Raw genomic sequence first — 14,020 nt, 5'->3', positions numbered from 1 at the left:
TAAATAAATAAATAAATAAAAAATAAAATAGAGACGTCACACAGCACATTCTCCGGGCATGACTCAGTGAATGCAGGCTAAAGACCGAAAGGCCTCCATGACATCTACTTAGGGACGGGAAACCACATTCCCAGAAACCTCAGGTTCAAATGGTGGCAAAGGCCAAAATTACAAATCCCCTAGACACCTATGGAAAGAACGATCTATACCACACTCTCTCAGAAGCATGGCTTCAAATGCCTTGTCAGTAAAGACAAGAGGCTGCAGGAGAGCTCCTGGAAGGTCAGACAAACCCCAGTGGCCCTGGCAGACCCGGGCACCCTGGGCATCCTGCCCACTGCTTGGAGAGCCGCAGGACAGGGCAGGCCATGGCCCAGATGCATGGCTGAGGGTGTTCAAGGGTCCAGCCCAGTCCCATCCTCACCCCCAACTCCTCGGCGACCAGCTGCCAGTGCAGGTGGCCGTGTGCGGCAGCAATGGCCATCAGCTGCTCCACCTCCTCAGTGCTCCACTCCTGCTTGTTGATGCTCGGGTGCTCGGAGCTCTGCCAGAACTTCTGGATCTCCTCCGCACTGCGGGCGCCTTCAAACTGCAAGGGGAGCACAGCCTATTAGGCTGCCAACCTGGGCCCTGCGCCAGGATGGCTCTGGGATGAGCTGCCTCTGTGGCTGGTACATTCATGGCCAAGTGGACGTGGAACCTCCCTCCCATTCACCCGGCCACCATGTAAAGATTTGGCCCCAAATGCAAACCCAAGAGCCTCTGAGATCACATATCTCAAAGAGGGACCTCAGGTTAGACAGGCAAGGCCTGAGGCCACAGTTGCTCCTCCCGATTGCTGGACACACACAAAGCCAAGGGCCAGAGGAGGCTGGGGCAGCAGGGCCCACACAGCCTAACCATCCACTCCACCCCACGCTCAGCCTTAAAGGAAGCTTCCCAGCTTACATTGACTTTGGAAATCTTCTCCCAGTCATGGCTATCCATCCTGTTTCCCAGTAGGGCCTCCTCCGGGAGCTGGCTGGAGAGTGGACAGGGTGTTGGCATCACGCCAGCCTGCTGGCTCAGCCCCAGACCTGCAAGGCCCCGGCTCACTTGATATCCTGGATCTCCTGCTCCGCACACCTGGCCTGCTCCTCAAGGGCCTGCCTCTCCGGCTCACTGGAGATCCGGCTCTGCTTCTGGCGCAGGTACTCGAGCCTGCAAGGCAGGCAGAGGCAGGAGGGCTGGGGACAGTGCTATGCTGAGGGCACGGGGCTGGGCCTCGCTAAGGCTGGCTCCATGACACAGCCTGGCAGGGCCTGGCCTGCGCTCACACCTGCCTTCCTCTGCTGCCTTGGCTCCGCACTGCAGTACTCCCTGGGGTGTCCCGAAGACCGGCACGGGGTCACCCAGGGCAAGAGGCTCAGTGGTTACCAGCGGTCCTGTGTCTCGGCCCAGCCCACACTGCTGAACCAGGGCAGAGTGGACTCAAGACATCTGCTTCCCTGAGGGGACCATCAAGGATGGACTGGCTTTCACGGCCGTGGGAAGGACCACCCTACCCGACTCACCAAGGCCACAAACCCTCTGGTGGCCAGTGAAGATCCCAGTGTCCAGACCAAGCCTGCCCTGCTGCTATGCCCTGAAGGCACTGTCCCTGACTCCAGGCCACGCAGGAGTCAGGGCGGACCCAAAGGCTGTGGAACGGACGCTCAGCCCAGACTCTGTGGCTGCTCCTCAGGGGCCACCTGAGTCTGCAGGTGCCCAGACGCCAGAACATGTGGCCCGATACAACCAGCAGGTGGCAGCACCCTTGTGACCCAAGTGGCAGGGTGGGTACCCTGTGGATACATGATGCCCTCATCTGCAGACCCACCCTGCAGGCTTTGTGGACAGCTCCATCCTCACAGGGGACGTAGAGAGAGGAAGACAGAAACTGCTTGAGCTACACGGTGAGTACCGGGCCAGGCACAGGCCGCCCCCTCCCCAGACAGGTGGGGCTTGGCTGTGGGGAGCCCTCCAGGCAAGGGTGCAAGGGGAGCCTGGCTGTACCACCTCTGCCTCGGGAAAGCCGCAGGGCCGTTTCCAGACTTACTTCAGCAGCTTGGGCTGGAGCAGGCGCTGCAGCCGGTCGCTCACCACTGACCTCCGGAGCAAGGCCTTCTCCCAGTGCTTCCCTGAGGAGGGCGGGTGTCAGGGGTCTCGTGTGTGCTCAGGGCGCACACTGCGTCCTCCACAGCCTTGGGCACCGTGACTGGCTGCACAAAGGACCTTTTGGACGCAAGGTGGGCAGCAGCCAGGCCCACAGGCCGGCCTCTGTCCTGCCAACAACCCCACCAAGGCTGCTGTTCCCAGGGAAAGTGGGAGAGAGATAGTAGGCAGGAGGAGGCCTGGTCCTGGTGGCCAGTATCTTCAAAAGGACCCTGCTCCCTGGGCAAGGCAGGGGTCAGGGCCAGAGGAGGCAGGTCTGTGAACTGCAGTGCCCGCCCCTTCCTAGTCTCCACGGCAAGGGAGGGGTGAGGCTCTTACACTTGGTCACCAGGAGCTGCTCGAAAGCCTTGATTCCCTGGGCAGCCTTCTCCCGCGTGTCTTCATTGGCAGGAGGCCCCTGCGTCAGAGGGCACAGCGCTGTGACGTGAGGGCTGTGCTGCAGTGACCCGCAGGACCCAGCCCTCCCCAGCCTCCTCTGCCTGGGGCTGCTGCCACACGAATGGCCTAGGCGTGACCTGACCATCTGCAGGGAGGCCAGAGACTCTGAGGGGCACAGGCAGCACAGGCCTGCGGTCAGCAACAACAGGCTCTGCAACAAGGACTTGCCAATAGCCTGGATGTCACCTCAGGGAAATGCGCCCCAGGCCATCTACTCAGGGCAGAGATCAGCATGCAGGAACTTGCACCAGGGACAAGAAGGCTTTAGGGGGGATGGAGAACGTCCCCAAGAACCCGTGGAACTTGGGACCACACACAGCAACTGTGGGGACGAAGCCCCTTTCTGGGGACACTGGGCCGGGCTGACCACAGCAGGGCTCCAGCCACTCACCACTCCAGTGACCTTGTCCTTGAAGTATGGCTTCATGAAGTGTCCAATGTACATGTGTGGGGGCAGGCCCTTGCCATCCTTCACCCTGGGGCCTTGGGACCCAGACAGGCCCCACAGGATCTCCTCCTGGGACAGAAACAAGGCTGAGCGGGCCCCAAGGGGCAGAGGGGGTCGGGCCGGGAGCATAGAGCTCAGAGGTGGAGTGGCTGGCACACAGAGGCCTCCTACCTGCTGCTCCCGGTTCTGGGCCAGCAGCAGGCTGACCTCAGCCAGCTTCTCCTGGATGACCTCCTGGTAGACCATGTTCAGCTGCAGACAGGTCTCGGGGTCCTCGGGGAGGGCTTTATCCTTGGGGTCCTCCTCGTCATTGCGGGTTCCATCCCACCTCTCTTTGGCCTGGGAAGGAATGGGACGGCAAGTGAGGACACGGATGGAAGGACGGTCCCCACCTCATGCCACAGCACGAGCCACGTCCTGGTTGCTGGGCCCTGGGACACGGAGGCAGCTCTGGCACAAGACCACCGGGTGTGGAACCAAGGGAAACCCTGGTGGGTGGCAGGGGCCTGTCCATGACTCCAAGCGGGATGTTTGGAGCGGGGTCGGTGTGAAGAAACAAGCACCTTCCAGTGACTGCAGCAGGCATGCCCATCGCTTCCATCCCCGGTACACAGGGAGGAAGCTGCCTGCAGCTCTGCACCCAGAGCTGGGGATGTCAGAATGCCCACACGGCAAAGTACCCACACACCACTGAGCCACGCCAATCCCCACGAAGGGGCCTAGCCCCTCAACACGGGGGGGACTCCATACCTCCTGACAGACGCGAGGGAAAAACCAACAAATTGCAAAAGTCTCTCTGAAGGAAACCCCAAACAAACAAGACACAGTTAATAACAACGGGAGCCACCGATTCCAACTGGCACCGTCCTGGGTGCTTGTTCGCATCACCGGGTGCAGAGCCCACCCCACCGTCCAGCTGGAAAAGGGAGGCACAGCAGGCATGGCACAGGAAGCAACTCGCATATAAGATGAGTTAGCACCAGCTTGGGAAAGCTGGCAGGGCAAGCACCAGGGTACTGCTGCTTACTTCTGGGGCCAATTTTTATTTTGAGAATAGATACTTTGTGGCATCTTGTTTTTATAACGCACAGTTACATTTGTAACACAGAAAAGCTAAAAGTGCGTTTGGGGGGTGGTGGCCGGCCTGACCTAGCAGCCAGTGGGGGGAGCTTCATTACCAAGACTGGAGGGCTGGCGATGTCCAAGTCCTCGGCAGGAAGCGACTCTGTCAGAAACATAAGCACACCACGCTGGAGACCAGAAGACCAGAAGACGGCACACAGGCCTCGGGCAGCATGCAGTGGGGAGGGAGTGAGCATTCCTGGCAGGAGAGCCCAGGGCAGAAGAGATCCCAGGGACCGGAGCCACAGTGATCGACCAGGCTGAGGGTTGAGCCCTGGCTGAGCCCTCTTCCCAGGATGGCACACTCACCCAGAGCCCAGGCAGTTGGCATGGGAACAGGCTGTGTACAGTCAGGAGCTAAGTGATGAGGAGTGGGCCCTAGCTCTGTGGCTACGGTAAAGGCAGAGGCCACGCTGGGCAGCAAACGGCAGGGCTGAAGGAACTGCTGGGGGTACCCAGCTGTCCAACAGGCCCCGGGGAGGCCAGCCCCACGGGCTCACCTCCATCAGAATCTGACTCGAGACTCGATTCAGAGACGTCCACGGGGATGCCGGAGGAGCTGGGGTCCAAAATCCTCTCCAGTTCCTTGATCTCCTTCGATAGTTTCTCTCTTTCGGCGTCTATGTCCATGACTTCCACCTGCTTCCAACACACATCATAGAATTTTAGGATGCAAGAGAACCCCATCCCGCCACGACACTCTCTGGACGCAGACTGAAGTGCAGGCCAGCCCTGGTGCTGCACCCTGCAGCCTTCTGCACCCCAAGAGCTTCTTCATATTTTGCTTTGCCAGGGTCCCACATCCTGTGAATGAGACTTCAAGCAGCATAGGCAGAGACCAGAAGGACAGCAACACGGCCCACCCGGCTGGTCTCTAACAGGCTCCGCCAGGAGGAAGCTGGTCGCCAAGTGCAGAGGGCACAGAGTGGCAAACTGGCTACAAAGACAAGGCCCTGTGAGATCTAAACTATGCTCCAGCTGCAGGGGCATCCAGCGCTCCATATGTGGCCAGGACGTGCAGTCACCTGACAGATGACGCAGCATCTGGACAGCACCGGAAGGGGACTGCTGGGGAAAGGCTCCATCTGTCCCTGCTCTCCCTCCAGCCAGAACAGCACCTGGCAGGGGTCTGACACTGCATAAACACCTGCTGGGCAGACAGGAGGCCTTTTCTTTAGGAACAGTCGCCAGCAAAGACTAAAGGGGTAAGGAAGCTGGAAAGAAAGCTGGTAATACAAGGCACTGGCAGAGAATATTCCAGAAAAACACATGCCCGGGGCAAACGGCAAAGAAACAGCCTCCCCCACCCTTGGCATCCCCTCCCCCGAGTGGAACCTGTCTAACAAAACGGCACCGATAGCAAGTGCCCTCCGGGTGCACCAGGCCTGCAGCTCCCTCAGACTGGGAGAAGCCTGTCAACCTGCAAACCACTCAGCAAAGAGCCATGGGGTCTGCAGAACCACGGCAAGGTCAGAGCTGCCACCCGGCTGGACAGGCAGGGGTGCGAGCAGGCGCTCTCTTCTGGTGGCCTGGCCTCAGAGGAAAGGGCAGCCTGTGTTGAAGCCAGCGTCCCCTCCTCTCCAGCGCCCCGCCTCACCCCAGGCGGCTCAGGTGAGGCCGAAAGATCGCCGTCACAAGCTCAAGTCCTGAGCGCCAGCGGGCCGCCCTCTTCCGGCCGAACCGCCTCTCCAGCGGCAGGTCAGAGTCCCAGAGGGGACTTGAGGCGCACGGGGTGGCCAGGGACAGCGTTGCAGCCCGGGCTCAGCTGCTCCCCTCGTGGCTGCGCCCCATAAACCATCCATGCAAGAAGCGGCCGGCGCCCCCGGGGACGGAGATCCAGGCGGCGCGGCCCGGGGCCGGTCACGCGTGCGCCGGCCGCGGGACCTCACGAGATCCAGGGGCGCAGGACGCGCGGAGCGCCACGGTCCAGCCGCCGTAGGGACGCGGGCCCCGTCGGGCCTCCGTGTCCCCGCTGCACATCCCCGGCTCCAGCAGCCTGCTCCTGCGGACAGTGTCCCCTCAGCGGGGTCTGTCCCGCCCAGTCCTCACCTGCGGGGCGCCTCCCCAGCAAAGAGCTCTCTCCGGCCCAAAGGCCGACTCCGTCGCCCAGACGACTGTGGACACAACGCTTCCGGCTGCCGCGGCATTTAAGCACGCACACCGGAAGTCCCGCCCCCCGCGGCCCGGCGTACGCCGGGACAGCGGCTGCGGGCCGCCGGATCAGGGAGATGCGCTGCTCCGCGCTGCCCTCGCGCGGCCAGGATGGGTACTGCCTCGCCCTTGGGCCGCCTGGGCCTCTGGCGCTTGTACTGGTAGTGCCAGGGTTTCGGTTGAGCAGTCAGGCTGATGTGCACATTTGGGAGTGGCCGGAGGGCTGGCCGCGTGCTGGACCTGCCTCCCCAGCACACCGCTTCCACGGCCACAGGGCGTCCACGCCAGGCCGCTGACCCAGGGCAGCACCTGGGGAGGCCAAGACTTGCCCACAGGCAGGACAGTGGGCCCTGGGGTAGCCTGGCAGGCCCCAAGTAGTCTGCAGACAGGCTGCTTGGGGAATGAGCTGGCAGGAAAGCTGTGGGGCGGGGCCTGTTCCTTCGGGTGAGCCCAGGAGGGCTTCCAGGGCAGAGCTGGGGCCCCTTGTTCCTCCAGGACCTGTTAGCCCAGCCAACCCTGGGCCAGGACCGCTCAAGTAGGCCTCAAAGCTGAGGCTGCGATGGGCAGCAGGCAGAGGTCACCGCGGAGTGTAAGCTATACAGTGGCACATTGCACACACAAGCTGAGACCCCCCTCGCTCTACTTACACTGAGTGGACTGGAGGGCAGGCACACCACGGGCTCCACATGAGGAGCTTCTGCCCAATGGGTGAAGGGGACACCAGCTGGCCATCTGGCCTGCAGGCCCCGCTGCCCCAGGGCAGGTCTGTGGCTGACGCATTGCCCTGTAGCTCCGCCTCCCTTCTGGGCTTCCTGGGGCTGTTGTGCACTCGGAAGAGAACCTCACAACCCCAAAAACGCAGATGTGAAGCACACGCTGTGTCTCTGATGCGCTGGCCCCTGCGGTCTGACCCTGACCCCAAGTACAAGGACCTAGGAGACAGGTGAACCAGCACAGGTCACCAGCGATGAGAGCAAGCAAGACGCACGCCCCTGCGGCACAGGACAGCTGTGCCGCTCTGCACGGAGGCTGGGCCAAGTCAGAAGAAAACACAGCACCTGAGCTTCAGAGTTTATTTAAACAAGAATGTTACAGGGTTAAACTTATTAAAAGAAAACCACATAGGGGAAAACAGCCAACAAAGCACAGGGTCCCTGCTGTGTCCTCCCCAGGCAGGCAAGACGAGGACAGCCCAAGGCCTGTGCCACCCTGGGAGGCTCTGCACACCACACTTCCGAACCCTACGAGTCACCGTACAAAATGTCACTCCAAACGTGAGCCAAGCCCCCAGCCAAGGCAGGCTGAGAGCTCAGATGGCTCCTGACATGGACCGAGTGGCCTCCGTCCCTGGCGTCCGAGTGGAGAGGAGCAGCAGTCACCAGGTGGTGCCTCTGCACTCGGCCCCCGAGAACTGAAGCCAACCCTAAGGCCTCGGTGTGAGCTGCCAGCCAGCGGGAAGCTGAGTGGCAGCAAAAAGGCACAAGTTCCTGTCCTGGCCACTCGGCGTCCTTGGCCCACAAAGCCGAGGAGGGCAGAGGACGGCGCCTGCAGTTAGTTTCCGGGGTGATGGAAAATTGCACAGTGGCTGCTTAGTGTGTCTTTCAAGAACCACTGCATTTTGTGAAAATTCCTCCCAATACATCAATGAATCTATAAAGCAGAATTTCACCAAGAAGGACCATTTATAAACCACTGGGATGACACACAGGTGCCACTCCTGTAGCAGTGGCCAATAATCCTGCGTCGGATTGTGGAACCGGGGTCTCGTGATAAATACTTTGCTCTGGTGGAGGATCATAGTGGGGGCGCAGCCGCATACTCATGTGGGTGGTGGTGATCCGGGCACACGGAGCCAGGAGCTGAAAAAACCCAGTGTCTCAGGAGTTCTCCTCTTCTTTCACCTCAGAAATTCTGTCTATAGATTTAAGGATTTCAGCAACGAGATTCAATGTCTCAGCTCCAGAAACCAGCTGCCTACAATGGAAGCAGAGATTGGAGGCTGTTACTCCAAGTGCTCCCTGAGAACAGAATGGAAGGGGGTCCAATGGGTGGAATGGCCCCCATGGCCCCCATGAGTGTCAGATGGCCTAGGCAGGCTCAGCCCCTGGGAGATGGGTGCAGACAGTAGTGACTTTCTGATGGAGCAGAAGCAACACACGCCCAGCAGAGCAACCCAGTGGCGACCTGCCCAGGCTGGCCCTGTGGCCCCTACTCCTGTGCACCTGCACCCGTGGTCACACCCAGCTGAGGTTAGGGGTGCGGAGCTGTGCCTGGCGGGTGTGTTAAACACATCTTTAACCCCTGGTCTTCTTGGCCTCAGGATGCAGCGCCCTGCATGGTGAGGAACTCCTGGGACTGTGGTGTTAACAAGGCAGTGACATCGTCCTGCAGCGCCGAGAGCCTCGTGTAGCCGCCCAGCCTCTGCACAAGCAGAGGAGCGCTGTGCTGCCCCTCTGTCCCCAGCTTCAGCATCTCGTGGGCAAAAAACCTGGATCCCTTCGTGCAGCGAAGGCCATACTTCTCGGGAAGTGGGACACTCCTCCAAGGCAGGTGAGCAGCTGGCTTGCCGCTCAGACAGGGCCGGAGGGCCTCTGCACAGCCCCGCTCCCTGCAGCTGCCTATCTGGAGCCCAGGCCATGTCACCCCATCTCACCCTTGCCTGACCCAGGCGTCCGGCCCCCTGCGCTCACTTTATTGACGCATGTGCGCTGCTCATGACCACATGGAGGTTATGCAGAGCCACGTCGGTGTTTTGCTTCACCACAGTCAGGCTGGCACCCTGGCCCGACCGCAGGACTTCGTTTTCCCGCTTGAAGTTGGAGACCTGCACCTGGGAGGGACGGGGGTGGCCTGTCAGGGGCGGTGGTGGAGCAGATAGCACACCAGGCAGTCTGCACGGTCACCCTTGGGGACAGGCATGGACCGTCCCTGGCCTCAGCAGGTGTTCTCGTCCAGGGGGCTCCCCAGAGCAGGTGGAGCCCAACATCCTCTTACTTAAGGCACCCTCACCACCTGCTTTTTATGGGGTCACCCCACCCTAGACCCTCAACATCTGCGACGTGACCAGGAGGACGGCACACACCTGCCCTTATCTTTGCCCCCACAGCTCCGGCCTGAGCACAAAGCCCTGCTGCCTGGATTTTAGGACCTTCACCTGCTGGGCACAGAGCAAACCCATACACTCCTCCTGACTTCACGTGTATATGACCGTGAAGAAAAGGACCTTTACTCCCCTTACCTGGAGCAAGTTTACCTCCTGTTTCAGCTTCACGACATGATTCTCTGCCTTCACAGCCCGCTTCTGTGCCCAAAACACAAACACAAACAAAGGTTGCGTGGCCGAGGGCAAGTTGGTCAGGAGGCTGCCCCGCTCGACCTGGCCTCTCCTCACTGCCTGGGGCCAGCGACCCAGCCCACAGAACCTGTGCTCAGCTTCTGCTCACTGACAGCCTTAGAGAAACCCGGCTCCAAAGCAAAGCAGAGTGTGATGGCTGCGCCCAGGGACCCTGGTCCACCCAAGAGCAGCCCGGGTCTCAAGGTGCTGTGGCGGGCTCTGACAACAGTGGCCCCTCTCCAGGTGCTCCCCGCCCCTGGCCCAGAGACCGAACCCCACTTACGGTCATCTGCTCCAGGTTCTGCTCCACCTGCTGCACCGCCAACTCCAGGTCGCGGTAGTCACTCTCCTCCCTGACCATCTTCGCCTCCAGCTTCCGCTCAAGTGTCCTCAGCCTGGCAGAGGGAGACCCGGTGTTGAGTTCACGCAGCTGGTGTCAAGAACACTTCTAATTTCAACTACAAGCACTTCAGTTTCTTGTTGGATAAAAAGCCCTCAGAGCCCGCAACCAGATCACCAAGCCCAGATATAAAGGCCAGGAGCAGCGACCACCCAGAGTGCCCCTGCTGGGCTTCCCAAAAGGGGTGCAAGGAGCCGTGAGATCCGCTGACTCTGCCAGAGTTTGCAATTTGCATCTGATGCTTAAAAAGCTCTACACAGAGCTGCTGTGGTGGCATACACTTATAATCCCCACACTCTGGGAGGCTGAAGCAGGAGGATCAGAAGTTCGAGCCCAGCCTAGGCAACTTGAGATCCTGTCCCAAATTTTAAAAATTTTAAAAAGGGCTGGGGATGTAGCTCAGTGTGAAGGCCTGGGGTTCAATCCCTGCTACTAGGAGGCAAATGCATCCAGGAAACCTGTCTGACACAGTAACACCCAGACTCAAGCCTGGGCACTGCAGTCACTGCGACACCGATTTCCCTGGGTGGAAGAGGACGTTTGGAGTCACTCCTGACTGAAAGCTTACATACATTTCAGTTTGAGTTTCAGAGAAGCTCTGAACCTCATTGAGCTTTCTTCTTAGCTTAGAATTTTCATCTTTCAGCTGTAGAGAAAGAAAATCCCCATTAGAAACCCAACATATCTCATTCAAAAGTGTAAGTGCTTCTGTGATGGGTGCGGCCACTTCTGGGTTTGTTTTCCGTAGCACTAGGGGTGTGCGGTACCACACAGCTGTGCCGTGCCTGGGCCTGGCGGAGGGGCAGAAACACCTGGTCACCAGTCTCCTCTCAGCACCAATGCAAAGGAGGACCAGGTGCCAGACTCTGATGCGACCTGTGACCTTTTCAGGCAAGTACAACTTTGCACGCTCTTCACTGGGACAATTAGCAAGATGTCCAGGAACTGGTGGTTCTCGTCAACCACCTGAGCACATCACCACGCTACTCCGGATGGACCTCGCTTCGTAACTTGTTTCAGTATACTTTTTCATTTTTAGGACAGGGTCTCCCTGTGTAGTCTAGGCTGGCCCTGAACTCACTGTGTAGCCCAGGCTGGCCTCAAACTCACGGTAATCCTCCTGCCTCAGCCTCCCAAGTGCTAGGATTACAGGCGTGCGCCACCACGCCCGGCGTAGTCCTGATATTTCTGGTTGGTGATACTCACTGCGCACCCAAAGCCAACCAAGGGGATAGCTCTCCGTGGGGAAACTGCTGCAGCAGTTACACAAGCAAGCCCCGGGGAGGCAGGACAGCTGAGCTTTGCCCAGGACACTGCTCAGCCCCTGCTCCACTCCAGGCACCAAGCAGCGCCTACTTACTGCTTCATAACTCATCTGCAGTGTCCGCAGCTGTCTGTTTCCCAGGCACTCTCCGTGTGCAGCTAAGTCTGTGCCTGGACTCCCGGATGGTGATGCTGGGGAGACGTGGGAGTCTGTGTCACTCATCGTCCAAGGGGGAAGAGACTCAGGCCCCGCCAGCTCCGACGGGGTGGAGAAGAAGGAGAGGTAGGTGCCACAGGGGGATGTGTTGCTGGTGGCCCGGGAGGTGCGGGTCTGCTCCACGGCTGATGGCAGATAGGTCCCGTTCCACCCGTCTTCCTCATCGTCATCTTCATCCAGGAGGTCCCCTGCCCCTGTCAGGTCTTCAAAAAACGGCTGTGGATAGTCCAGGCCGAAGCTCACAGCTGGGGTGCTTGGAGAGCTGGGGTCCAGTCCCAGGGAGCGCCTTGAGGCTTCCTGAAACAGCCGAGGTGAACCCTGCAGCCAGAAGCCAGCACCTGCCCTTCTCTCTGCTCAGCCTGCAACCTCAGGAGAGGCCCATCCTAGCTAGTCCTGGGGTACAGGCTAAATTCCCAGCTCTTCTGGGGCTGAGGCAGGAGGATGGCAAGTTCAAGGCCAGCCTGGGCAAGTTAACGAGACCTGTCCCAAAGGTTACAGACGGCCGCTGGGGAGGCTCAGCGAGGTGCCTGCCTTGCATGCGCAAGGCCCTGGGTTCAACCCCTGGCCCCATAAGGGAGAAAGAAAGGGGCCCATCCTGTCCACCACAGAGGCCCAGCGGCTGTCCACCCCATGGGCTTCTCCACTGCAGTAACAGCAATCCTGCTTGTCCCGCCTGTGCCCTCCCTCTGTGGCAAGGTCAGCCTCCATGGCCTCAGATCTACCTTCGGGTAAATTCTGCTGTTGCTTGTGTCATCTTTTGACAGGCTGAGGTTCTTAGTTTTCAGAAACTCTTTAAAGGAGAATGGGTTTGCCTCTTCAAGGTCTTCAGGTTTATCATCTGAAAGAGCAGGCATCCCGGAGGTCACTCAGGGGAGCCTCCCCTTCCCTGCTCTTACCAGAGCACAACTGTGCCTCCTGGGGAAGAGACTCAGGTGCCACCAGGAAGCGGGGCCAGCTGCCCTGGAAGAGGGCAAGAGACAGGTCTATTTCTTCACGCTCACTTCTCCCATTCCTCACGCCCTGGCACTCCCAGGAAACCCTGCAGTTCTTCTGGTTTGGGGGATGGAACCCTGTGCCTCGCCCGTGCTAGGTGAGTGCTGTCTGACCCACACCCCCATGTCACCCTGGCATCTTTATGATGTGGCACTACAAAGCCAGCTCAGGTACGGAGGGCAGGGTGACCTGTACATGGGGCTTCAAGCTCCTTGGGGGCTGCAGAGCTTGGGAACCGCGAGCCTCAACCTGTCGGATCTGGTCACCCTGTTCACATTCCCTGCTCCCCCTGGCTGGACCCTGTCCCCGGTGCCAGCCCGTGCAGCGGAGACTCCTATCGCCCTGCCAGCTATCTCCTCAGCTCTCTAGGCAGGACTTTCTAGCTCCCTCATGTCCCCATGTGTGAGGTTCTCCTTCCCTATCACCTCTAGGGGCAAGATGGAACCCTTGCATCTGATCTTTTGGGGTCTCAGCACACCTCTCAGATCCTGTCAGATCGGCAACCCCGTGACTGGGTGTGTACCTGGCACTGTGAAGTGTGTTAAAGGAAAACGAATGGCTGGGCGTGGTGGCGCATGCCTGTAATCCCCGCACTCGGGAGGCTGAGGCAGGAGGATCGTTGCAAGTTCGAGACCAACCTGGGCTACAAAGTGAGCTCAAGGCCAACCTGAACTGCAGAGTGAGACCCTGTCTCAAAAAGATCCAAAAAAAAAGAAAAGAAAAGAAAATGAATGGATCTCCACACTACGCTACCTCCAAATCGAGTCTCATGGGCTCCTGATGGACCTTGCTTAGTACATTTCCCTTTTCCATAGCCAAAATCTGCAAAGAGATAGGGTCAGCCTGCCACGTCACAGGAAGCTGTGCGACTACAGTGCCTTTGGGGGGAGTGGACCCTGCGGTGGCCCTCACGGGCCGCGGAACTGTTGAGGACAAGCGGGAGCTCTGGCCCGCGTGGGTGCCCCGGCCTCTGGGAGAGGGAGGGGGCTCTGCGCCCAGCCGGGGGCGGGCACAGCACTCTAGCCCTGCAACACCCTGAGGCGCCACACCTGCACACGGCTGCCCTGGGGTACCACGGCGTGCCCGAGCCCGGCGCGGCTGCCCCCAACCCCCGCCCTCCGCCCTCCGCCCCTCGGGGAAGGAGAGGCGCCTCCGTGCGCCCAGGACACCGACCTTCCTGCCCGGGTCCCCGGCCGCCCGTCAGCTAGGCGGGGGGCGCTCGGCTGGCTCGGGGCTCCCTGGCGGGTCCGCGCCCCGACTCTCACCTGTGTCTCCCACGGAAGCCAGCACCGGGCTGGGCACATAGCACATAAACGTCGGCCGAAAGCCGAGGAAAGGGGGGCGCCCACAGTCTAGCTGGGGCAGGCAAGACCGGCGCTCACAGAACGCAGGAGCTGTAAGCGACAACGACAGCGGCTTCACCCCCGCCCGGCCCCGGCCGCCCCCCGGCCCCGGCCCCGC

At 60.1% G+C, this 14,020-nt stretch overlaps 2 protein-coding genes across 12 annotated transcripts in view; both read right to left on the bottom strand.

Moving 5' to 3' along the window:
• Snapc4 (small nuclear RNA activating complex, polypeptide 4, 190kDa) overlaps window positions 1-6,312 on the bottom strand; it is an 18,558-nt gene extending 12,246 nt beyond the window's left edge. For 5 of the 11 annotated variants that reach the window (XM_013506645.1, XM_005408497.2, XM_013506647.1 and 2 more), the window contains exons 1-11: window positions 5,799-6,307; window positions 5,227-5,348; window positions 4,702-4,843; window positions 4,258-4,304; window positions 3,251-3,418; window positions 3,023-3,148; window positions 2,512-2,590; window positions 2,078-2,159; window positions 1,096-1,200; window positions 949-1,021; window positions 425-589 (exon numbers count right to left, since the gene is read on the bottom strand). In XM_013506645.1, coding sequence (XP_013362099.1) covers window positions 425-589; window positions 949-1,021; window positions 1,096-1,200; window positions 2,078-2,159; window positions 2,512-2,590; window positions 3,023-3,148; window positions 3,251-3,418; window positions 4,258-4,304; window positions 4,702-4,843; window positions 5,227-5,286 — 1,047 coding nt within the window. In that variant the 5' untranslated portion in view covers window positions 5,287-5,348; window positions 5,799-6,307. Of the gene's footprint in view, window positions 1-424; window positions 590-948; window positions 1,022-1,095; window positions 1,201-2,077; window positions 2,160-2,511; window positions 2,591-3,022; window positions 3,149-3,250; window positions 3,419-4,257; window positions 4,305-4,701; window positions 4,844-5,226; window positions 5,349-5,798 lie in introns of all 11 variants that reach the window. The other 6 variants (XM_013506648.1, XM_013506646.1, XM_013506652.1 and 3 more) reach the window with 6 other exon arrangements.
• Window positions 6,313-7,411: 1,099 nt separating this feature from the next.
• The window catches only part of Sdccag3 (serologically defined colon cancer antigen 3), a gene marked incomplete in the record, with an annotated part of 7,478 nt that continues 869 nt past the window's right edge, over window positions 7,412-14,020 (bottom strand). The window contains 9 exon segments of the mRNA XM_005408649.2: window positions 7,412-8,326; window positions 9,043-9,182; window positions 9,591-9,653; window positions 9,970-10,081; window positions 10,659-10,732; window positions 11,447-11,863; window positions 12,289-12,404; window positions 13,313-13,381; window positions 13,825-13,953. Of these exon segments, the coding sequence (XP_005408706.2) occupies window positions 8,230-8,326; window positions 9,043-9,182; window positions 9,591-9,653; window positions 9,970-10,081; window positions 10,659-10,732; window positions 11,447-11,863; window positions 12,289-12,404; window positions 13,313-13,381; window positions 13,825-13,953 (1,217 nt within the window).

The sequence above is a fragment of the Chinchilla lanigera genome, unplaced genomic scaffold (genome assembly GCF_000276665.1).
Source record: "Chinchilla lanigera isolate Chin_1 unplaced genomic scaffold, ChiLan1.0 scaffold00112, whole genome shotgun sequence".
In the NCBI taxonomy this organism is placed as follows: domain Eukaryota; kingdom Metazoa; phylum Chordata; class Mammalia; order Rodentia; family Chinchillidae; genus Chinchilla; species Chinchilla lanigera.
This window is presented reverse-complemented; position numbering and strand designations above follow the sequence as displayed.